The following is a 24366-nucleotide window of genomic DNA, read 5'->3' on the forward strand; positions in this document are numbered from 1 at the left end:
AGCTTTGCCCACCAGCAAGGTCATTTAGAAATGAAGTTCACAAATATACATACATACATACATAGTTGCGAAGACGTCGCGTTTATACCTCGATTTGTGACTCACAAGTGTATTTTTTAATTTAAAAATGTGAGATATTTATTTTTATATATTTTCTGTTTCAATTGTATGCACTACTTTAAACGCAACTTTATTTATACAGCATTTGTAAGTCATACAATTTTATTTAAATGACCTTTGTGCAAGAATCGCCCATATGAAATCATTTCTTTTTCTGTCAATATGCTCATAACTGTTTATACATACATACATACTTATTCGTTAATTTCACAGCATTTTAGTTAGCGATTTTTTACTCTTTCTCTTGTCACCGATTAGACCGCATACTCTATTTCAGTCATGTCTTCCTCCATTCGTACACACACAACTCGGTTCATTCTGATTGTTAACTTAAAAAAATGATGTCATATGTTTTTAACCACCTGAACCTGCTTTTATCCCTCCGGAATTAACCATGGCAATAAGTAAAAATAAGAAAAGCAAAAGAAAGAATGCAATCTATTTTGCCAGTACTTGTTGTATTCGCATACTTTCAATGTGATAATGCCAAAGTCATGTGCAAGGCCCACCGGCATACGCCAACACTCGGCGGCGTAAATTTCATTTAAATATTGTTTCTCTATTATTTACTTTCTTATGTGTTGTTTTTTTTTATATTTTATTTATTTATTAGTTGTTGCTTTCCCAGTTAACACAGCCTGAGTGTATGCCGTTGCCGCATTACCAGCAACTCTACAATTATTGCTGTCATTTGCATAGTCATGTCAATTCGCCAAAACGGTCGCCGGCGTATGACTCATTTATTTTTTCTTTTCATTGCTTATGATTGTTGTTTTTTTTTATTATTCTCCTCTCAGTCTGTTGGTAGTACCTTTCACAAGCAGTCTTCAGTGTGTTTGAAAGTGCCCGGCCGAATGTGGGCTGTTGTCTGCACGGCAACTCGCACAAACATGCCATCCATTCGGTCCAGTTGGTTTGACTTTGAGATTTTTCATATTTTCAGTTATGTGTACCACAATGTTAGTAACTAATCAGTGCACATTCATTGATTTCATCATGCTATTTAATTTCAGACGTGTATATTTTGCGTTTTAGCATGAAATTCCAAATACGTTCATCTATTCAATGCCAGCCATGCGGGCATGAGTAAGGCCTACCTACATATGTATGTATGTGTAAATATATAGTAAAAATACATGCATACATATATATAAGCATTTAATGAATCAGTATACTCTACCACTTCATATATTAGTATTACATATACATACATACATACATTAACATATGCTCGCACGTCAAACTGCCTCTGCTTTGGTTAACTGCTCTTAGTCCGGTGATTCCAAATTCGATCCCAACTGCTTAGAAATAAAATATCAAAAATTATTTTATACCATAGATGATTAAGTACAAAGTTTTTGTCTTTGTCGGCAGGTGGTGTCAGACTTTTTGCGCATTACTGCCATGAAAAATGTTTCATAGGGTGTTCTTTTAGGAGCTTGAAAACTTAGAATGATTATAAAGGGTGGTTAAGTTTCAAAGACCGGTGTTGATTTCGAATAAAATACAATTTTTTTAGGAAATTATTGTAATTTCTCTTACTTATGATAATATTGGTACGGCTCAATTACGTATGGAACAAAATATCGGCCAAATGGCCGCCGCCACCTCGGCGGCACACATCCAAAGACCACCAAATGCAAATAGTTCCACGACAGTCGGTTCTACGTTACCGAAACGACCCGGATTTATATCCGGCCAGGACTGTCACTCCAGCAGCATTCCCCATATGTAAGTATGGGGAATGTTTATGCTACTATGATACTACAACAGTTCCTTATCTAAAGGGTGGTTAAGTTTCAAGGGCCGATTTTTTTATCTGTTATCTGGTAGTTAATTTCATGGCATTTATTTTTTGAATATCCGGCATACGTATGGCGCGACTACGAGTTTGAGTTCTTGCCTACTTTTTCCAATAACTCTGACTACATAGCGCCAATGATGGCTTGGGTATTGCAATAAATCGATTGTTCAGTCCGGTGTGTGGCAAGTTGCGCCGTCTTGTTGGAACCAAATGTCATCGGTGATTAGCTAATTAATTTTTGAAAATAAAAATTCAGTCAGCATGGCTCGTTAGGCACATTAGGCACAATGCCGAACTGGACGACATAAAAAAAATAAATAAATAATTGGCGCATACACTTCTGTTAAGTGGTTGGCCGAGCTCCTCCTCCTATTTGTGGTGTGCGTCTTGATGTTGCTCCACAAATTGAGGGACCTACAGTTTCAAGCCGACTCCGAACGGCAGATATTTTTATGAGGAGCTTTTTCATGGCAGAAATACACTCGGAGGTTTGCCATTGCCTGCCGAGGGACGACCGCTATTAGAAAAATGTTTTTTTATTAATTTTGCTTTCACCGAGATTCGAACCAACGACCTCTCTGTGAATTCCAAATGGTAATCACGCACCAACCCATTCGGCTACGGCGGCCGACATAGTTAAGAAATAAACTATAATAAGATTTATGAAGTCTGAAGAACTTAGATGGCTGGGGCATGTGGCTAGAATGCCAAGGGAGCGATCACCGAGAAATGCACCAGATGTTCGCCCAATTGGAGAAGGAAAAGGGGGACGTCCGAGGAAAAGGTGGTTAGAAGATGTGAAAGCTGATCTTAGGAGAATGCGCGTGCAATGTTGGACGGTAGTGACAGGAAGCTGTGAAGGAAGCAATGGCTCACGAAGGGCTGTGACACAACAACAACGCCAGGTAGAAGAAGAAGATGGCTCGTTAGCGCTCGCCATTCATCGTCACGGCAGCTCCTTCCCCATTTCGAAAGAAATAAGGACCGCTGATGCTGCTAGTAGTGCTCTATGAACTTCACGAAAAAGATTTTTCCTTTTGCGAAGTAAATATCCACAATTTGGAAGCGTTGCTCAGGCGTTAAACGCATAGATGAGGTTTTGTAAAATTGAATAAACTAATTTAATTTAAATTATTACGTTTCAATTGAATTTATTTTAAAATAAGTATGCAATTATAAATATTTAAATTGCGACATTTTTCCATTAATGTAAAAACGAACTGTTTTCGTAAGCTATTTTTAGTGCCTTGCTTCTGGCAGTCCGCCATTTCGACTATTAGCTGTACATCAGTCCAGGCAGTGGCAATGCTGCCAAGTATTGAAACGAGCTCCTGGGCGCGCTCTCACACAAAATTAAAGAGTTTTGCATCTTATTCTCTATGGTTTAACGATTCATGATGACTTGCCAACACTCTTACTTACTTACTTAGGTGGCAATAACAACTCGTTACCGAGTTACTGCCGACCTCACTAACTCTCTCCAGACGCCTCTGCTCAGCGCGCGCCTTCTCCAATTCTGTACACCAAGCGAGCATAGGGCTTCCTCCACCTGGTCTTTCCACCGGAGCAATGAAAAAACACCCGCTACTATTGTAGGAAATATTTAAGATGCACACTGCAATGGGAATCGAAAGTTCGGCCAAAATCTGTCCCGATTGTATTCGCCACATTATCATCATTTTTATGGAAGGTTCTGTGTGCTCATGGAGACTAGTATTACGCAAATAATATGTATATACATATGTACATACAGTCGACTCTGGTTAATTCAAACTTTCAATATTTCGAACCTCTCATTAATTCAAAGTCATCACGAGTCCCCTACAAAATCTCTTTATATTCCAAATTATGTCCATACATTTTTGTGCACTCGGTAATTTGAACGAAAAAATCATTGCTACGACGTGGTAATTTGAACTCGACAATTTAAATTTGCAAAGTTTCTTGGTGTGTAAGTAAGAACTTTGAATTTTGGGACTCGCCTGAAAATACCTTTACTGTGCGTGGTTGCGTGTTACGCATAAAACATAGGTGCATTTGGACGCACGTTTCCGCACGAATCGCTTCGTTGGTATACCGATTAAAAATTTGTATTAAATATGAGTACTAAAAAGTATAAATGTTTGACGATTGCTGGAAAGAAGAAATTAATTGAAAAAGTAGAAGGAGGACAGAAAGAAATGAGAAGAAAAGCGATGCCAGTTTTTCTGACTATGTTCAAGTGAATGAAGATGTTGCGGTCTCAGGATCACTAACCGGTGGCGAAATTTTATCTCCGACAGATACGAATGAAAAGAGCAACGATGAAGATACAGACGATACACCAGAACATTTCGCAAATGTGTCAGTTAAGGTAGCAAGAGCCCCATTCGATAACTTACAAAGCTTTTACCTACAAAACGAAACTGATGCAACAGCATACATATCAGGCACTTTTTCTCCTTAAACAAATTGTTGAAAAGTCTGAGCAGCAGGACGGTAGGATTGGAGGAAGAGTATTCTGCAAAGAGCTCCCCATCAAACTCAAATTCAGGTTACCGGATCACTACAGTGTGCTCCAAGCAGAGGTGGCCGCGATTAAAGAAGCAGCTGATTGGCTACTTACTTGCGTAACAACTGTTGAGAAGGTAAATATTTACTCCGATAGCCAAGCGGCAATTGCGCCAAAGGCTCTATTATGGTGCTTTCGAAACTGGTCAGGGAATGCATGGTCTCTCTCTCGATTGCATCAGAATTCTTCGATATAAAGATAATTTGGGTATCTGGTCATAGTGACATTACTGGAAACTGCGAAGCCGACGAGCTGGCCAGACAAGGGACCTGTGAGGCGGTGTGCCCGCGAAAGGAGAGGATCGGGATCCCCTTGACAACCTCCGCTCTACTCCTGGAAGGATGGGCTTTGCACGAACTCAGCGAGCGCTGGGTAAGTACACGAACGTGTAAGGTCGCGAAGTCCTTCTGGCCACGTTTCGATAGGAGGCGTTCGAGGGATATTCTGAGGATGACAAAATCTCATCTCTCAAATTTCGTCGTCGTGGGCATCCTCATGGGGCACTGCCCGCGGGTACACATGCCGTGAGACTCGGAATTACTTCGAGTCCTTTTTGCGTCAGCTGTATGGACGATGAGGTGGAATCATCTCAGCACCTGCTCCTTAGCTGCCCAGCTCTCGCGGGATTAAGATTTAAGCATCTTGGTTCTCACTTCTTTTCTGCGCCTGCTGATATAGCAGGTCTTGATAACAAAAATCTGATGAACTTCATCAGCAGCATAAAGAGGCTAACGCAACCGCAGACTAGTCACCGTTCATAGTCCACAAATACTCAAGCCTCCCCACCCCTTTCCCTTTCGTCCTATCGTCCTTTTCCTCCACCTCTTTTCCCCCTCTTGCAATGGTATCACAAAGGATGAACCAAACTTCTATCGTCCAATTGGGCCCTTTCTCTGGGCAACCATCACTATCTAACCTAACCTAACCTGAACAGCAGCAATGTGCTTCGAAGCAAACCCGTATAAATGAGTTCTTTTCAAAGATTAATAAATTCGAATTATGAATATGTAAAACATTAGCAGTTAAATAAAAACGCTTGCTAATTCGAAATTTTATTTATTTTCTCCCAATAAATAAAACTCTCTCTCGAACCATTTAGTATTTCAAACGCTCAATAATTCGTAATATTTTAAGAGTCTCTCGAATTTCGAACTAACGAGAGTCGACTGTATATAGGAAATTATATTTATTTGAGATGCAATTTTTGCTGCTCTTACTGGCCATTGTATGTATGTGCGAGTACGTGTTTATGTACGTAGATTAGTAAAATGGTGCATATTGGAACGTCAACATACGTACACCTATTATGCACATCTGTATGTGTGTATGCATGTAATAAAGTGTCATGTAGATACATATGTACATATGTACATCTCATAACTACATTTATACATAGATATATACACACACAGTTGTATACATACATCCTACCCGCAGCGTGATGACTTCGGAAACTTTTTAGTTATTATGTGCTATTTATTCTGTACACAATTTACTGATGTATACACCCATTCGACTTACCTTTTAGTTGTCTGACTAATGACTGAAATTGTAGTGTATACATACATACATACATATGTATGTATATGTAGAAAAATGGCAGCAACAAAAGTTACAATTTGCAAATACTTAATAGCCACCAAAATAGGTTCAAAAGGTAGAAGAAAACTGCAAATCATTAAACAAATGTACCATATTTTGCTTTTTTTTGGCACAGAGTTTATTGGTCTTTTACACTTTGCTGATGATCTAAGCTGAGAACAGTACCCACCGATCTACAATAGCACATTCTAAAATCATTTTTGCGCAGGCTGAGCATATAAACACATAAATGGACAATTATTATGATGTTTACTATAAAAAAATTAAATCAAATCCGATTTAAATCAAATCCGATTAAATTTTTTTATTTGTGTTATATACATATGTACATACATACACAAGTATAAGTATCAATGGGTATGTGTGGACTTTTGCCTGGGCAAGTAAAGCAACTTAACACTTTCCACAGTTAAGCATTAATTGGTTAGATTTCAGTGCAATATTCAAAGTATTGGTCAGTTACGGTGCAGTAATCAATAGTAATCAATAGATCAGTGAAAGACCATATTTTATTGATCTAATAGCAAAATGTGCTGTAGAGCACACAGTTTGTGAAGGTTCGCAAATTCATAATTCCACTGATTCAGAATTTTCCTATGCCCACAAGAAAGCAACGATTTTTTTCTACTTAAATGTACTATGCACAGACTATTTAAATAAAATGAAAAGCATATCTTTTAACTTTCCATGGTGCTTGCATTTTTAGTATTCACTTTAAATCTTAAAATAAATCGCGCTGCGTCAGTCTGCTCGTTACCATCCCAAGAATTTATGTTATCTCATTTTTTATTTATACTCGTATGTATGTGGTTTTATTTTTAAAAAGCGAGAATTTTCTTTGTTTACCAGAAAGTGCATTTAACTCGGCGCAACTTCGTATACAGAAGATCGCGTTGGGCTCGTAATCGATTGATTGATTACTGTGTATGGCTTCGCTTTGGTCAATCACTTTGGTCGGAGCTTTCACCAAAAAAAAAAGTTGCTTCGTACAAAATTAACTTAAATACTTGAGACATTTGTAGATGCTGCATTAAAAGTAAATGGGACTGCTGAATGCAGTGAATGAAAAAATAAAAAATGATGAAATGCGTAGATAAAAACGAATGCATTAATAAGAAAATAAAAATAGATGCAAATTATGAAGACAAATTGGATTATATTGAAACAACAATAAAAAACAATTAAATAGAACGGAAATACACTAAAATAGAAACTAAATAATAAATAAAAATAAAAAGATAAAAAAAAATTAAATAATTGAAAAAGGAAAAAAACAAAATAAATAAAATAAATAAAAGAAGAAGAAACATAAGAAAAAATAAAGTAATAAAATAAAAAATCAAAATAATATCGAATAAAAAAGTAAAATAAGGAAAATATAAAAAAGTAAAAAGGTAAAATAAAAAAAATAAAAAAAGTAAAAAAAAATGAAAGAAAAGGAAAAATAAAACAAATTCAAGAAAAAAAGAATAAAAATAAATAAAAAATAAAAAAAAAATGTAAACAAAAGAGTTAAATAGAAAAGTACATTAAAAAAATAATAATAATTATAAAAATAAATAAAAAAAAAATTATATTAAAAACAATTAAATAAAAAAAAATTTAAATTAAAAAAAATTGAAACAATAAAAAAAAATAAGAAAAAATGTAAAAAAAAAGAATAAGCAAAATAATTAAATAAAAAAGTACTTTAAAAAAATAATAATTAGATAAAAACAAATTACATAAAAATTGAATTAAAAAAATTAAATTAAAACAAAATTAAATTTAAAAAAAAATTTATTAAAGAAAAAAATGTATTGAAAAAAAAAAATTTATTAAAAAAAAAATTATTAAAAAACAATTAAATAAAAAAAAGTAAATAAAAAAATAAAAAAAAAATTATAAAATTATAAAACATTAAAAAATGTAAAAACTACAATAAAATAAAATAAAAGAAAAAATAAAAATTAAAAAATTTAAGAAAAAAAGAATAAAAAAATAATAAAAAAAGAATAAACAAAAGAATTAATTAAAAAAGTACATTAAAAAAAATAATTAGATATAAATAAAAAATTTAAAAGAAATTAGATAAAAAAATCAAATAAAAAATAAAAACGAAATAAAATAAGATAAAATGAAATAAAATAAAAATAATAAAATCAAATTATATTAAAAGCATAAAACTTAAGTAAATAAAATTGATGGAAAGTAAAACTGAATTAAATAAAATTAAATTGTATTGAGGGGTTAGGGGTATTCAGGGGCCCGAGAAAATGATGATTTTCAATACTTTTTTTTTTGCTTTGTCAATTGCTTTATTTTACAAAAATAAAAACATACTATTAATACATTATGTTTCGACTTGACTATAGCAAAAAAAAAATTAATGTTTGTAAAAGTTATCTCTGTTTGTGTGGAGCCCGTTTCTGCATAAGTCTCCTGCGGTGATCATCACAAGTCCTTACAGATTCATCTAAAATCAATGGGACAAGAGAAATTAGTTTTATTACTAGATAAATAATTTTGTGCCTGATCGAAGCTTTTTTTCAAAATTAACAATATGCCGGCCTCAGGATTTTTTTTTCAGAATTTCGAGAAAAAAAACGGCAATTATATGTTAAAAAAAATCGAAATTTTTGAAAAAAACCTTCGATCAGGCACGAGTTTTTTGGTTTTTCAAATGCAGTATAAATTTTATTGAAATCTATTAAGCGCTTTTTAAGTTACAGTGATCACCAGTTCAAAAAAATAAGTTTCGAGAAAAACGCATTTAAAGTTTTGTTATCGAACCGGATCGCCCGAGCAGCGCCCCTTGTTAATTGTTGAATTTTTTTTTTTGTCGGGACAACTAGCAAGTGCAGAGCTCAGACATTAATTAAGTTCATTGTACTACACTTGGATTCCCTTTTAATTTTCTTTAGATCTACCCGATCTGCGAAGAAATCTGAGTAGATCTTGTGGTGCCAAGGAGCCAAGATGGTCGCTTTTTAAGGTATCAGTGCCAAAGACCTCAAACCTGATTCGAGCGAAGGCGAGGCAGACGCACAGGAAGTGGTCCGGCGTCTCATCCTCCTCTTCACAAGCTGGGCAGAGTACACTGTCTGAGATGCCCAACCTTTCCATGTGCTTCGCCCAGAGAAAGTGGACCGCTTGTGGGTGGTAGTTACCCATTTGCTAACCGTGGCTGTGATGGCCGCAGAAGGGAGTGGCAAAACGGGCTCTGGGCCAAAGAAGTTGGCCTCAGAGCCCATCTTAGCTAAGGTGTCAGAGGTCCCGTTACCCGCGATACCCCTGTTAGTATCAGGCTATTATGTCTACCGACATAGTTCAGCCTGGATTTACAGGACATAACTACCCCTGATGTTGGGGGGCTGTCTAAGGCCATAAGCGCAGCTTGGCTGTTGCTGCAGACACATATAGATCTGCCTCTCCATCGGTTTTCCACAACAAAGTTCATCGCTTCTTGAACTGCATACACCTCTGCTTAAAACACAGATGCATGCATTCCAAGAGCAAAGTGCAGTTTTGTCCCGCTGGATTTCGCGTGGAGCCATGCTCGGTCCTGGAGCCATCCGTAAAAATGCGAAAACAGTGTTTGCCGGGTTCATTTTCTGAGTTTGACCTCAACTGAGCCTCTGGCAGCACTACACTGCATCTCTTTTCAAGTACGACTCTTGATGGCATGGAGTCAAGGGGCATGGAGGGAATCGTGGGATCGACGCCCATGCCTTCTCTGTTTTCCAATGCCGGACAGGGGCCGTACCAGTTCTCATTGTGTTTCAGCCTCCAGATGACCTTCAAGGCCTTTCCTTGGATGAAATCATCAAGTGGTGGCAAACCAATCAGAGCATCTAATGCCGGGCTTGAAGGGTTCGGAAAAGCTCCGGTGCAACAGATGGTCACAGTGCGTTGTAGGCTCGATAAGGTCCTCCTGACTCCCATGAGAGAGAGAGTCTTCTCATCCAGACCACTGGTGCATATGCGATAACAGGTCGTATCACAGCCGTGTAGATCCATAGGACCTTGCTAGGAGAAAGACCCCACGTTTTCCCAAATACACCTGTGCACTGCCAGAAATCTGTCAGTGCTTTGTTTCAAGGTGTGATTTCCATAAAAGATTACTATCGAGGATTACTCCAAGATATTTAATTTCCTTGCTAATTTCCTTAAGCTAAATAAAATAAAATAAATTGTGAAGAATTAAAATGAGTAAATTAATAAAGTGAATAAAATAATATAAAATTAATATAAATGAAATTTAAGTATAATAAAGTAAAATTAATTAAAACAAAATAGAAAAATCGAATGAAGTAGATTAAACATTTAAAAGGCCCACCCCTTTTTGCCTGAAAAAAGTTGGAAAATATTAAGTGAAATAAAATAAAATAAATTGAAATTAAATTTAATATAATATGTTTTAATAAGCAAAATAAAAATATAATAAAAAATAAATACATTTTTTTTAATTTTAAAAAATTTAAACAAAATACCGGGTAGTCCAATAGTTTCGAATTTATAGGACCAATTTTTTTAAACGTGACAGCTAAAAAAAATCGCAATGGTACAGAACCAAACTAGTAAACTCCAGTAAAGAGGAGATTAAATCTCTTGGGTGTGCAGGTAGCATTTTTCTAATCTGGGTTCCAGGACATAGGAACATAGAGGGAAATGAAATTGCTGACGAGCTTGCGAGGAAGGGGGGAACGAATTGGCCTCAGGGCCCTCCTACACGGTCACCGGCATCCCCCTGACAGTTGTTAAAGGGGAATTGCACAACTTATTTCTCAGGAAAGCGCAGAAAAGATCCAGAGCTGCACTTCTTCATGTGCTATTGCGAAAACCCTTCGGCTCCAGTACAAAATACGGAAGGCATATAAAGTCTTGGGGATTTCACGCCATTAAATTTCCAAACTCGTAGTTGTGTTTACCGGTCACTGGACGATCGGCACACACGGAAAAGTTAGAGTTACGATTTAACCTCCATTGCAGAAGCTGTGTGGACTTTTCAAAGACGATGACTGTTGAGCACTTTCCGTGTAAATGTCCGGGTTTGGTAGCTCGACAGCCTAGGGCAGTGCGCCCCCCTAAATCCCATCTATCTTCTGCATTACATCAACAGCTCTGGTTGGCTGTAGATATCTTCCTGTTGGGGGTCTCATAATGGCGCTTTAGTGCTACTTGGGGAGTGCCAGTGTGGTACTTCAACCATTTCATCTACATACCTACCTACCAAACATCAAGTTACGCTTGTTATGAAATATACATAAATCAATTTATTGAAACGAACTAGGCTGATTTAGATTATAAAAAAATTTCCTCTTTATTCTATTTTTGCGCTTTTTAAACTAATAAATAATATAAGTGCATTATTGGCAACCATAAAAAAGTAGGCCCTCGTCTGGCGCCATTTTGGCCTTGCCACTTGTGGGTTGTCGATATCAAAAGAGGGTGTGTCGCTAGCAATTTTCTGTATTAAGTTTTTATAAAATATGCATTTCATTACTTTATCAATTCAACCTCTAGCAATTCAACCACTTTTGCTACAAAAGAAGCTGACGTCCTGGCTCATTGAATGAGTGAATATAATTTCCACTAAACTCCGGGTTATGCTGGCTAAGCAAATTCTATAAGTAACTACTTACGAAACACTGAGCATGTGCAAAGAATCGTGTGAATTTTGTGCGCACAATCCACCATCCGTCAAGCGCTAACTATTCACCACACTGCAACATTCACAGTGCTTGATGGGCATAACTGACATTGTCATAATGCACTAGCACAACAAAAACAAAAAAAAAGAGGGCGCAAATTCTCTACAAAAACCCCAGCTGAAAATCGATAATGTATGAATTGCTTCCTATAGACTGCACGAGCACTCAATCAACCGAACTAAAACCCACCAGTGGTAGACGAACCGGAAGCTTTTTCACTTCCCTTCTACGAGTTTATGTATGGTAGCTGCCCTTTATGAGTTCAAATGCCTTTGTTATTTGTGGTTAGCCGAGAAATTAACTAAGCTTGATAGCAGCGGGTCTTGAACTACTTTTACATATAGCGGACAAGTTGTTGGTGGTAGCATTTCATAAAAACAATAATAAGGACAAGCCGATGACTACCGAAAGTCTCCAACACGAGACAAAAATTCGTTACTGTCTACAGGCAATGCGCAGGTTTTTCCTGGGCTGCTTTATTGTTTGTGTATAGTGGGTAGTTCAATTCTGCATTCTGTTGGCAGGACAAACGTAAAGAATTCAGTTACTTGGGTGTTTGTAGCTAAGCTCAGAGTGAGACAGTTTCCAATACGAGCTGGTACAGCGAAAGCGAGCAGCGGAGGTATTTTTTGCGTATAGCCGATAAATGGTGACGTTCCGAAAATTGTTTTTGTAATTGCGTTGCTTTTTACAAGTTAAAAAGGAGACACAACAATCAAATAAAGTGAATATTTTACCAAATTCACGAAGAATTTTATTGGAGAATAAAATTTATGTAAATAAAAAAACCAAAAAAATAAAAAAAAAAATTAAAAAAAGAAACGCAAAACCAAAAATATAATAGTTTTGAAAGCGCAGACGTAATAAAATTTTGTTTTGCTCACATTGACAGCAATCGAAGAAAAAATTCTTTGTTATTACGTGCCTGTGCAAATGCGTTTTTGTACGCCGTTTTCTTTTTAGCGTGTTCTCGTTTTTTTAATCGTGCTACAAAATCAGTTTTATTGTAATACACAACTACAGCGGCTAAAACATATTTTGATAAATCAAATTAAAAGATAGAAACGGGCCTGCTTAAAACCGCACCAAAATCGAATACGCCGACGAAAAATGGAATCGAATGGAGAAATTGCACAGAATGGCGTTTACAAACAGCGACCATTGATTTGTTCGCTTTTAGATCCCCGTAAGTGAAAATATGAATTCATAACTACATACGTACGTACATACATATGTATATACTTACTTACATGGTGTGCCCATTCTCTCTTGCAAGTATCGCTCTGTACAAACTGGCTTACACATTTAGTTGTACTCACATGCATACATATGCATCCATATGTGTGTGTATATAAGTATATAATACATCACCCCGAACTAACCTACGCTAAATGGTTTGGTGTGTGCAGCAACAACAATTAGGTTCTATGTAATGTATATAAGTAGATATGTACATATGTCTCACGCATATGCTTACTCGTTATTTTTATTTAAAAGTAGGAAAAACTTTCTTTCACTGGTGGTGTGGTGGCGCAAGCGTTGCGGCCCTACGGTCGTATTCATTTTATTGCTCGCTAATTTCTTTTTAGTTTCCAATTCTCTTCTCTCTTAGTTATGCTTAAATAAACTATTGTTGTGCACATACTATTTTTGTTGTTTGTGTTTTTGTTTAATTGTAGCAGTTATGTGCTTTTCTTAATGCGTTTTGCCTCTGCACTGGCGTTGGTGCTTAATTAAATTCTTTTTCACAACTTTTTTTACATTTAAGCAGCTTAAATTTCTTCTGATATTTTTAAACCTACTACTATCATAAAACAAAAATGCAAAAACAACTACAACAAAAAAAGTAAAGTAAAAAGAGAAACAAAAATACTAAGTCTGACCGCATCATTGTTTTTGCCAATATCTTTAGAAATCTCTCACACTTTTTATAATCTGTTAATAATAGAAATATTTTCGCATGCTAGGTTATCGTCATTGCCCAGCTTATCACTCCAGTTTGCTTTGGAACAAGTAAATTAATAACCCTAATCTAGGATTCTAAAATAGTCTTGGTTTACGACTATGAAATTCTCTGGGCAACTCTTTTATATTCGATTAATTTTGCGAAGTAGAGTGAAGTCGGAAGTATGCAAATAATCGCAAGAACAGGCAGAACTATAAATTAAACAAAAATTAAGGAAGGAAAGTTAGGAAAGAGAAGAGGTTGGTTAATATATTTTTATGAAAATTAAAAAAAAAAATAGTTTTGATGAATAAAAATCGACATTCGAACGCATAGAAATTAATTTGAAACCCACCTCAAACGTATTTACATACAAAAACTAGATTCATACGAGGTGCAGTTTCTAGAACAGCTGATTTTTTATTCGGCCCAACGTATACGAGCAGAATATCAAATTGACATATTTTATTTACAAAATTACCTCAACAACGGGTCCGTGAATCACGCTCTTGTACCAAGATTTGAATTTTGTATATTAGTAAGGAAAAATTCCGTTAATTTTCTCGTTATCTATAAATAATAAGAATTTTCCAATGAAAGCAAGGTGCATGGCTGCGTTACCAGATTTGTTAGATATGATTTTGTCGTTTTATTATCTTTAAGAAGCCGCTTGAGCAATTCAATATGTGTACATATATATAATTTATACATAACGGTACGCATTTTTGCGGTTTTCCTTCATAGATTTGCATTCACCTTGCTGGCAAATCATGCGAACTGTTTTGTGGTATTTACTATTTTAGATATGCCGCAAAGTGTTGAGTGCTTTTTCACATTGCGTGTGAACAACAGGTAGAAGACCATTGAAAATTATGAATTATTTTTGCTTAGCTCAAAAAACGAAGAAAATGAAAGTAACAATTCGTATAGTAGATCTGATTTTATGAGCTTCTTAGCCGACAAAAACGTTAAAATGTGTAATTTTAAGGGGTTGTGCACCAAAGCGCATTCAGATTTCTCGTATTCGAAAACCGCCAAAAAGACTTTTGTATGGTAAAAGTGTTTGCACTTAAATTCATTTTTTTTAAATATTTCTATACAACCAGAAATAACAAAAAACAAAAAAAAAAAAAACGTTAGTAATCGCTAACCTCGCAGAACTGAGAAAATACTTTTCTGTATACTAAAAGGTGGTTAAGTTTCAAGGGCCGGTGTTGATTTTTAATAAAATACTTTTTTTTAGGAAATTATTATCATGTCTCTTTATTATAATAATATTGGTATATCTCAATTACATATGGAACATAATATTGGCCAAATGGCCGCTGCGGCCTCGGCAACACACCTCCATCCCATGGTCCAAATTTTCGATGACGCTGAGGCATAATTGAGATTCTATGCCATTAATGTGCCGAATTATCTCATCCTTTAGCTCTTCAATTGTTGCTGGCTTACCGACGTACACCTTTTCTCAAATAACCCCAAAGAAAGAAGTCCAACGGTGTCAAATCACATGATCTTGGCGGCCAATTGACATCGCCGCGACGTTAGATTATTCGGCCATAAAATTTTTCGCCCAAAAGAGCCATTGTTTCGTTAGCTGTGTGACAAGTGGCACCGTCCTGTTGGAATCACATATCGTCCACATCCATATCTTCCAATTCGGGGCATAAAAAGTTTGTTATCATCTCACGATAGCGAACACTATTCACAGTAACTGCCTGACCGGCCTCATTTTGGAAAAAATACGGCCCAATGACGCCGCCGGCCCATAAACCGCACCAAACAGTCACTCTTTGTGGGTACATTGGTTTTTCGGCAATCACTTTTGGATTATCATTCGCCCAAATGCGGCAATTCTGCTTATTGACGAATCCACTGAGGTGAAAATGTACCTCATCACTGAAGAGGAAGTGCGCGATATGCATTTTGATTTGAACGCCCGTTTTCATAATAAGCCTGAATAACTTTAACGCGTTGCTCGATTGTGTATCTTTTCATGGTTCAATTTGAGTTAGTCTGAAATTGAAAAATGTCGAATGAAATGCAGAAAAAACTTGACGTTTGTGTGTGGCTGTTTTTCTCGACGGCCTAAAAAGTGCAATAAAGAATTTAAGCAAAGGTAACACATTTTTTAAATATTTTTTAATGCACCTCTAAATCCATTATGCATGTGTCACTTTAGTCCATGATATATTATGGTATATTACCATTTTTCGGGGAGAGTCATTATTCCATCAACATAGACCTTCCAAGGATGATAGATTACCTGGTTTGACCATTCGAAGCAAAATTGTGAGAGTAATTTGAACTACGTACTCGCAAGGATGTTAGAATACCAGGTTTAGCTAGCCGAAGTAAAATGTTGATAGTAAATTCGGCTGCCACGTCACCAGCTACTCAATGGTTTCGTTGCTTGTGTGACACGTAGCGCCGTCTTATTGAAAATAAACGTTATCCAGATCAATACCATCCAAGTTCGGTCATAAAAAATCGTTAATCTTCTCTCGATAGCGCAATCCATCACCGTAACTGTTGCTCCAGCTTCATTTTCGAAAAAGTAAGGTCCAATGACTCCGCCGGACCATTGAGAATAGAGAGGCTTTTCAACAATAACTCTTGGATTTTCTGAGCCCCAAATCCGACAATTTTGCTTGTTGACGAAACCACCGAGGTGAAAATGGGCCTTATCACGAGGAATGGATAAACCTGGGTTTTCTTCAACACTTTCGGCTACAACAGCAATATTTTGGGCTGTTCTTGAGCGACGTGCACGGGTTTTATTCTTCACATTACTAACTTGTCCCAACAGCTCGAATTTTTTCACCAATTTCACCAATAATTGGAATCAGACAAAAATGTTCGAGTTTTGCGAACCGTCTCTGCCAAATTTTCACCATTTTTATAGTGAATTTTAATCATTTCAATGCGTTGTTTAAGCGTGTATCATTGCATTTTTATTAATGGCGTAGTTTCTATTTGTCAAATATAAAAAAATGACAGCTTCAAAAGTGACATCTACCGATGGACCTGCTATTGGAAAACCCTTAAGAGTTCCACAGAGCTCGAAAGATATAATAATCGAAGAGTGCGTATGCGACAAAACGTCTCAGCGAAGCTCTCTCAGTTTCTGCTACGTCATCAAAGTTGTTTCTAATCAGATGTCACACTTTTTTTGGCCGCTTCAATTGAATTATTTGTGTCAATCTCATAAATTGTTGACAATATCAGAGTCCATCGTTTTAGTAGGTGGTAGCAGCTAATATGTAATATAATATTTCAATTCAATCATATCAAGCACAGCGCCATTATTTTCTTTGGCGACTCTGCTGAGTTTTTACCATTTGAGTGGCTTCCGCTCGCATGCGGACGAATGTTCGCTTTCGTAAGTAATTGGCGTATTTTTTTTTTGTTTTTGTACTTTTTATCCAGCAGTAATATTCATATTAAAAATGGTTGGGAGCACAATTTTTTTTATTTTTTATCTAAAACAAAATTTAAAAATAGATTTTAATAGTGTAAGGAGTAAACAAAAACAAAACATTTTAAAAATTGAAAGAAAAAAAAAATGTATTTTATAGTTTATTTCGTTATTTTTTTATATAAATAATAATGTTTTTTATATAACATATTGTTTGTTTTTGTTGAGCTGTATTATAGTATAGTCTACAAGAAATTGTATAAAGCTGCTTCCTGCTCTTCAAATATTTTGTGCGATTAAATTTCAATTTCTTGATATTGCCAAAAACCTATAAAAATACGTTTCGAACTACAAGAGGAAACGATTCTACCCCTACTACTAAAAAAGGAAAAATCCGAAAATGGAAATCCACCCTGAAAAGTAATCGGTTAACCCAAGTCTCATAGTAAAAGATCGAGTAAAAGTAAATAGTTTGCATCTATTATATACGACTATTTTATAGCATCAAGTTGCCTAGGACGCAATTTGATGTAACTAACCGATATGATAAGCTTAACGCCGCCAATGACGATAATCTAGTGTATGTAAATAAATGTAATACCCACTAAGTACTATCACTTCATCTCATTTTCAGCCATTTTAATTCCTTTTTATTCATTGCTTATTTCTACTTTTTCTTTTCCATTCTCTTTTCACCAACTTTACATTAATTGCTAATATCTAAAACTACTTTTTCCAACTACATACATATTTACTAACTTAATACCGATCAAGTAAAAAATGTACATCACCATTTCAGATGCCTGGTTCAAGCCGGAACGCTTACATCCACGAGGTAAGTAAATCGAAAGTTCAATGCATCTCCAGTTGCCTCGGTAATAAACGGAAGAAGCAGAGAAATTTGTGAATTCAAATTAGTAAGCACTTATACGGTTACAAGGTGAAGTCCAAAGTAAACAAGACTGAGCTAAAATAGAAACGACAGAAACTTTGTTCTGATAACTTCGAGTTTATTTATTTCCGCTCTGGCCTCGATACACTGTTTTGCGCGATGTAGAAGCTTTTCGAAAGCCTTGTGGATAGCCTCTACGGATGCTAAACATTTTCCTTTCATGGTCAAATGCAATTTTCCGAATAGGTACAAGTCACAGGGAGTCATATCAGGTGAATACGGTGAGTGATTGTTGGTTAAAATGCGATTTCTAGTCAAAAAATCAGTCACAAGAGTGGATTGATGAGATGGTGCATTATCATGCAATAAGCGCCAGCTTCCTACTTCGCGGTATTCGGAGCGAATTCGACGAATACGATGCAACTAACGCTTCACAACGCCAAGGTAGAACATTTCATTAATAGTTTGGCCCGTTGGCACGAACTTCTTGTGGACAATTCCCTTGGAATCATAAAAACAAAAAAAGCATCGACTTGATTTTTGACTTCTCCAAACGCGATTTTTTGGGTGGTTACTCGCCTGGTGTCTTCCATTCAGCACTTTCGTTTCAGGTTCATGTTAGAAGCACCACGTTTCATCACCAGTTACAATGTTGTAAAGGAAGTTCTCGTCTTTTCTCGTCTCTCTAATGAGGTCTTTCGAATGTTGAGTTTGGTCCTCAGTTAACTTGTGCGGAATAAAACGTACACAGACCTTTCGTAAGCCCAAATGATCAGTTAAAATGCGATAAATTGATGTTTTGGAGATATTCAACTCCGATTCCGTGAATTTCAACTATGATTTCGGTTAATTTTTGATGAACTTACGAACAATTTCGATGGAGTTTTCGGTGATTACTGTCATTTATGTCCTCACAACCATCTCTGAAACGTGTAAACCACACTTGAACTCTCCCACGAGATAGACAATCATCGCCATAAACTTTTTTCATCAATTGAAATGTTTCGGTAAACGTTTTACCGATTTTAAAACAAAATTTAATATTAGCTCTTTGTTCGAAACTCATTTTTGTGCCGATGATACAAACATACTGACACTACTGACGCAATAACTTCGCCTCCACTGAACCAAATGTCGCCAGGCTTTAGTTGGAAGTCAGCTAGGGATGTAACTTCCAACGCACTAACTCATTAAAACGCCATCAACACATTTTTATGACACCAGTCTTGTTAATTTTGGACTTCACCTTGTAGTAAAGTAGTACTCGAAGAAGGTGCACTTTGTATTGCTAAAAACTATTCAAGCGCACAGGTATTCAAGTTCTTTTAAATACATAATTTTTAAGACAACAGGTTCACTAGTTTTAATCTTTTTCTCAGGTGAAGATTTTCTTTCTCTACTTAGGAAAAATATTGGAATCTTAAGCGTTGGTCGCTATTTATTTTTTAACCTAATAATAACAAGAAATACCCACAGTTACCACAAATACCTCGATTGCCTGTCATCTGGCGAAAATGTCAATCTTTCCAGTGGACATATGTTGGGTTACTAGTGAACACCTGAACCCCATTTAAAATTATGTTTAATACTAAAAAAATTTAATATTTGGCTTTTTATTTTACGGCCAATAATGGAAATATAGTAAAATAATAATGAAAATGGCTTTATTCTGCATTCGATTAAACCAATTTTCAAAGCACCTTTGTCACTCCGAAGTGGACACCGCCAAATGTTGAACAATGTTGATCTCGCATTGTATTTGTGATGTTCCGGAACGAAAATAAAACATTGAGTGCCAAGTCAGAGCTGTACAGCGGATGAGCCATTGAGTTATCAAAAACTCTCTTGTGTGAGCTCACATTGGCGTGGTGAAAGGTGATTAATCTTAGACGGTTAGGTTTCCTTAATGCTCTGAAAACTTTTGGCAAACAACTGGTTATGCATCGCTCAGAATTTACTGTTTTACTGTGGTACAGTTGCGACATGACCAGACTTTCCGCAAAAAAACAGGCGATCATTTGCTTTGAAGTGTTTCTTCCGCGAACAACTTTTATTGGATTAAGTTCGTTGGAGAACACCCCCCCATTGTCGCTTATTGATATGCTTCCGGATTTGCGAGTGCCCAGAAGGGGTACTTTTAGATGCTTACAACATTCGACTTCTGCCAAGTATACACGGGGTAGAAGCCAAGCACCTGTTTGGGCATGAGCTATTCGGCCTAAGGGCGGGCTAGTCAGGGTATACAGCGCCTGTTTATCAGCAGGTACGGCTGCGAACTGGCGTCTGTCTGTCGTGCAGTAAGGGAGGGAAGAGTTCTGAATATCCTCAAATTTGCGTCCAGCAAAAAAACAAGAACAGCTTTCACTAAAGGGACAGGATATATTAGGTGTTAAGCACTCACACCTCTTCGCCGCTAAACAATACCTAGATTCCCTTCTGAAGCTGGCTGAACATTATGGTAGGTTAGGTTGGTATGGTTGCCCAGGAAGTGAACACACTTGAACGAAGAAGGATTCGTCTTTTGTGATACCATTGTGAACATTACTTGAGAATTTATTTATTAAGCCACTTAACAAAATTGACTTAATCGTCTTACCTGGAACCTCCTTTTTTCTTTGCATGGTTCGCATGTTCAAGGTTTCTCTTATAACTTCGGTGAAGCGGAATATTATTTTATCGTTGAATATATATACAGTGGCGATCGAAATAAAAGCCACGCGACATATTTCAAAGTTTCGATTATTTATTTATTTATTTATTTTTTGACAAACTCTAGCATGCATTGAATTTAGGATAAGAAGTGCAAGTTACTGCACTAAATGGCAACTCCGCCCTATGTTCCGATTAGGAATGACATTAAATTCTAACGTTGCATTAATTTTTTTTTTTTTGTATTCAATTTATTGTCAAGGAAATAAAAACAAATTTTATAAGTGAAAGTTTGAAGTGAATCAAAAATAGCGTTGGTTTTTGGGCAAATTTTTCTTGCTGGGCGGCCTTGTGCATTTTCGAATATTGGAAAGTTTTGACTATTTTTGTTTTTATTTTGCTTTCTTATTTATTTGTTTTATAAAAATATAGTTCATTGCTCAACAAAAACCATATAACTGAAAGTTTCAAACTTCGCACAAAATTTTAAGTAATTCAAACAAATTCTGAGTAAATTCAAACGCTTTTTCAGAATTTTTAGAAAACATTTGGGTATACAGTTTTTGGTCCATTCAATATTGATATAATATTTCACAAATGTGAAGTGGATAAAAATTCAGGTTTATTTTAAATTTTTTTTCTTGTTAGCGTTTTTTGTTTTTTTGTTTTTTTGTTTTTTTTTTTTTTGTTTTAGAGTTTTTTGTTACTTTTTGCTTTTACTGTTCTTTGGTTTGTTCTTTGTTTTCCTTCTTATAAGGAATGCTTAATTTTTTTTTCTGGCGGTGCTTTTATTTTGAGCACTACTGTAAGCGCAAATAAAAGCCCTGGAATCATTTTTTAATGACCTATATTTTATAAATTCAGGCGGCCGCCGTAGCCAAATGGGTGCGTGATTACCATTCGGAATTCACAGAGAGAACGTTGGTTCGAATCTCGGTGAAACACCAAAATTAAGAAAAACATTTTTCTAATAGCGGTCGCCCCTCGGCAGGCAATGGCAAACCTTCGAGTGTATTTCTGCCATGAAAAAACTCCTCACAAAAATATCTGCCGTTCGAAGTCGTCTTGAAACTGTAGGTTCCTCCATTTGTGAAACGACATTAAGACGCACAGCACAAATAGGAGGAGGAGCTCGGCCAAACACCCAAAAAGGGTGTACGCGCCAATTATATATATATATATATATATATATATATATATATATTTATTTTATAAATTCACTTCGCTCACGTTTCGTTTGCTGTAAATGGGTTCAGAATAAAAAATATTTTGATGAGTTTCAGTTGTGCGTAATTACCAATTTTTCGTACGCTTCTATTTTTTACCAATTTATGCCCTCAAGAGTCTGAATGACTGAAAGTTTTTATGCGAGACATTTCGAAAGAGAAATATATTCGCAGATCTCCACTTGTCTGACGAAAGTTGACTATAAAAAAGCTTTTCTATTATTTCAAGTCGAATCTATTAAAGGTGGTTTTTTTTCTTTTGCTATGTCAATGTTGCTGTCAGCCCAGAATGAAACAGGGCGAATTCTTTCTTTGTTTTCTACTTTGCCAATACTTCGTTTTGACAATCAAACGCACAAAGGATTGTCGTTGGTCTAGTGCCACCATCTTTAATGAATGCGCCTTCTAAAGGGTGATTAAGTTTCAAGGGCCGGTGTTGATTTTGAATAAAATACATTGTTTTTAGGAAATTATTGTCATTTCTCTTTATTATGATAATATTGGTATGGCTCAATTACGTATGGAACAAAATATCGGCCAAATGGCCGCCGCGCCTTCGGCGGCACACCTCCAACCCATGGTCCAAATTTTCGATGACGCTGAGGCATAATTGAGGTTCTATGCCGTTAATGTGCCAAATTTTCTCATCCTTTAACTCTTGAATTGTTCCTGGCTTATCGACGTACACCTTTTCTTTCAAATAACCCCACAGAAAGAAGTCCAACGGTGTCGTTGACGTTTAGGTGTGGTTTACATCTAACATCGGCACTTGAAATTTAACCACCCTTTATAATTTTTGAAGTTCAAAAGCGAAATGCCGCGCTAATCAGCCAAAAATACGTTTAAAAGTTGCAAAATACTAATTTATTTGCCCAGTTCTCTGAGATAAAAAATATTAATTATTCAACAAAAAAATTGCCCTTGTGTCGTTTCCTACCTAAAGCAGGAGGCCTTTACTTTTGCATATGCGAAACAATTGCAAATAAAAATTACACTGCAATTCCTCAGCTGCGAATTTCATCTTTGTTTGGATCGAATTCTATGTACCATTGTGTGCAGTTATCCTTACGGCACCTCTGTAATGAGGTCGTCACTGCTCTCTATTTTATTGTTCATTTGTTCACCTTTTGATTTTCGACCTCCCCAGGCACGACGCACGTTGCGGCACTCACATAACTGCATATACATTTATATACTTTCGAATATCTATGAATGTGCGCAACACATTTCATAATGCCGCTTACTGCTGTACGCCTAAATGTAGATGTGTCTATAGCAATTTATGCCGCAATCCCTCCCATCAAATTTTGCAAAACTTTTTCTTTCTGCACGTTGGCTGCTTACTTGTGCAAAAAAATGCTGGCAGTGCATAAGTGAACCTATCCACAGTATACATTATTGCACATGGAAAATATTATATAGAGATTACACACACACACTCATACACACATGTAAATCTATCTACTAGATGGCCTCTCTCAGGCTACAAGTGCTCATATGACTTTTATTTTTACCCTACACTTGGATTCGTTTTATTTTATTTTCATTTTTGTTTTTTTGTTATACTTTTGGAAATCAATTTGTAAAGTACTTGTTGGTGGTGCAAAGTGTTGGTGGTTGGCTGGTTGGGTGGGTAGATCATTGGATTTTGTTTGTTACTGTCATTGTGAATGTCAGTGCGAATTCGCTGCAACCCACTCCAACCAGTTCTCTTATGTATTTTCAATTGGCTATTGAGAAAGTAAAATCTCGCTGGGAAGGAATAGGTTAGGTCATTCGATGACTATCATTGTGGTGTACTACTTTTTAAATAGCCTGAGTGAAGGTATTATGCACTAAGCTAATTCAGCGAAATATTTTTTAAATGTTAGTTTATTTTTGACTTAAGGGGGGAGCCTGCTTTAGTGGCTTCAAAAATCGATTTTTTCGTAGATTTTTTTGGGAAGGAAAGAAATATTCGATTGCAACGAAACTTTCAGGTTTTATTGTTATATATTTCAACAGTCTTCTCAAATTTTTTCATTGAAATATATGTCATATTATGCCTGGTACAAGCATTTTGCCGAGGCGCCTCGAGTGTGCATGTGTCGTGCGGCGGGAAAGATGCAGTTCGCAATTTTCATCTGAAACCAAAAACCCAAAAAAATTTGTATTTTAGTAAAGTATAGCTTCTAGTTAAACAAAAAGTGAGAAATTCAACAATTTTTCGCTAATTAAAGAAAAATTCAGTTCTTTGGAAAAACAAATTCACTTCAGATTGCTTAAAAAGTCGGTTAATCATAACTTTCTTAAGGTTTTTTAGGTTCAACTAGAAGAGAATTTAATTCCGAATACAATCAATGTTATCTCGTTTCGATAGGACGTTTAACTTTTTCTCTATCTCTCCCGCCAATTAGGAAAAATCGTAAAAAATAAAACCGAGAAATCGCGCGTCAAAGTTTTTGTATATAAAAAATCCGCTCG

General features: G+C 36.0%; 1 protein-coding gene across 3 annotated transcripts in view; it reads left to right on the forward strand.

Annotated features, from left to right (window-relative positions):
* LOC129249346 (reticulon-1-A) overlaps positions 1–24366 on the forward strand; it is a 91152-nt gene that overhangs the window by 1864 nt on the left and 64922 nt on the right. The window contains exons 1-2 of one of the 3 annotated variants that reach the window (XM_054889111.1): positions 12205–12956; positions 17936–17971. The exons of 1 other annotated variant lie outside the window; for it this stretch is intronic. In XM_054889111.1, coding sequence (XP_054745086.1) covers positions 12881–12956; positions 17936–17971 — 112 coding nt within the window. In that variant the 5' untranslated portion in view covers positions 12205–12880. Of the gene's footprint in view, positions 1–12204; positions 12957–17935; positions 17972–24366 lie in introns of those variants that run through there. One more of the 3 variants, XM_054889109.1, reaches the window with a different exon arrangement.

The sequence above is a fragment of the Anastrepha obliqua genome, chromosome 5 (assembly GCF_027943255.1).
Source record: "Anastrepha obliqua isolate idAnaObli1 chromosome 5, idAnaObli1_1.0, whole genome shotgun sequence".
NCBI lineage: Eukaryota > Metazoa > Arthropoda > Insecta > Diptera > Tephritidae > Anastrepha > Anastrepha obliqua.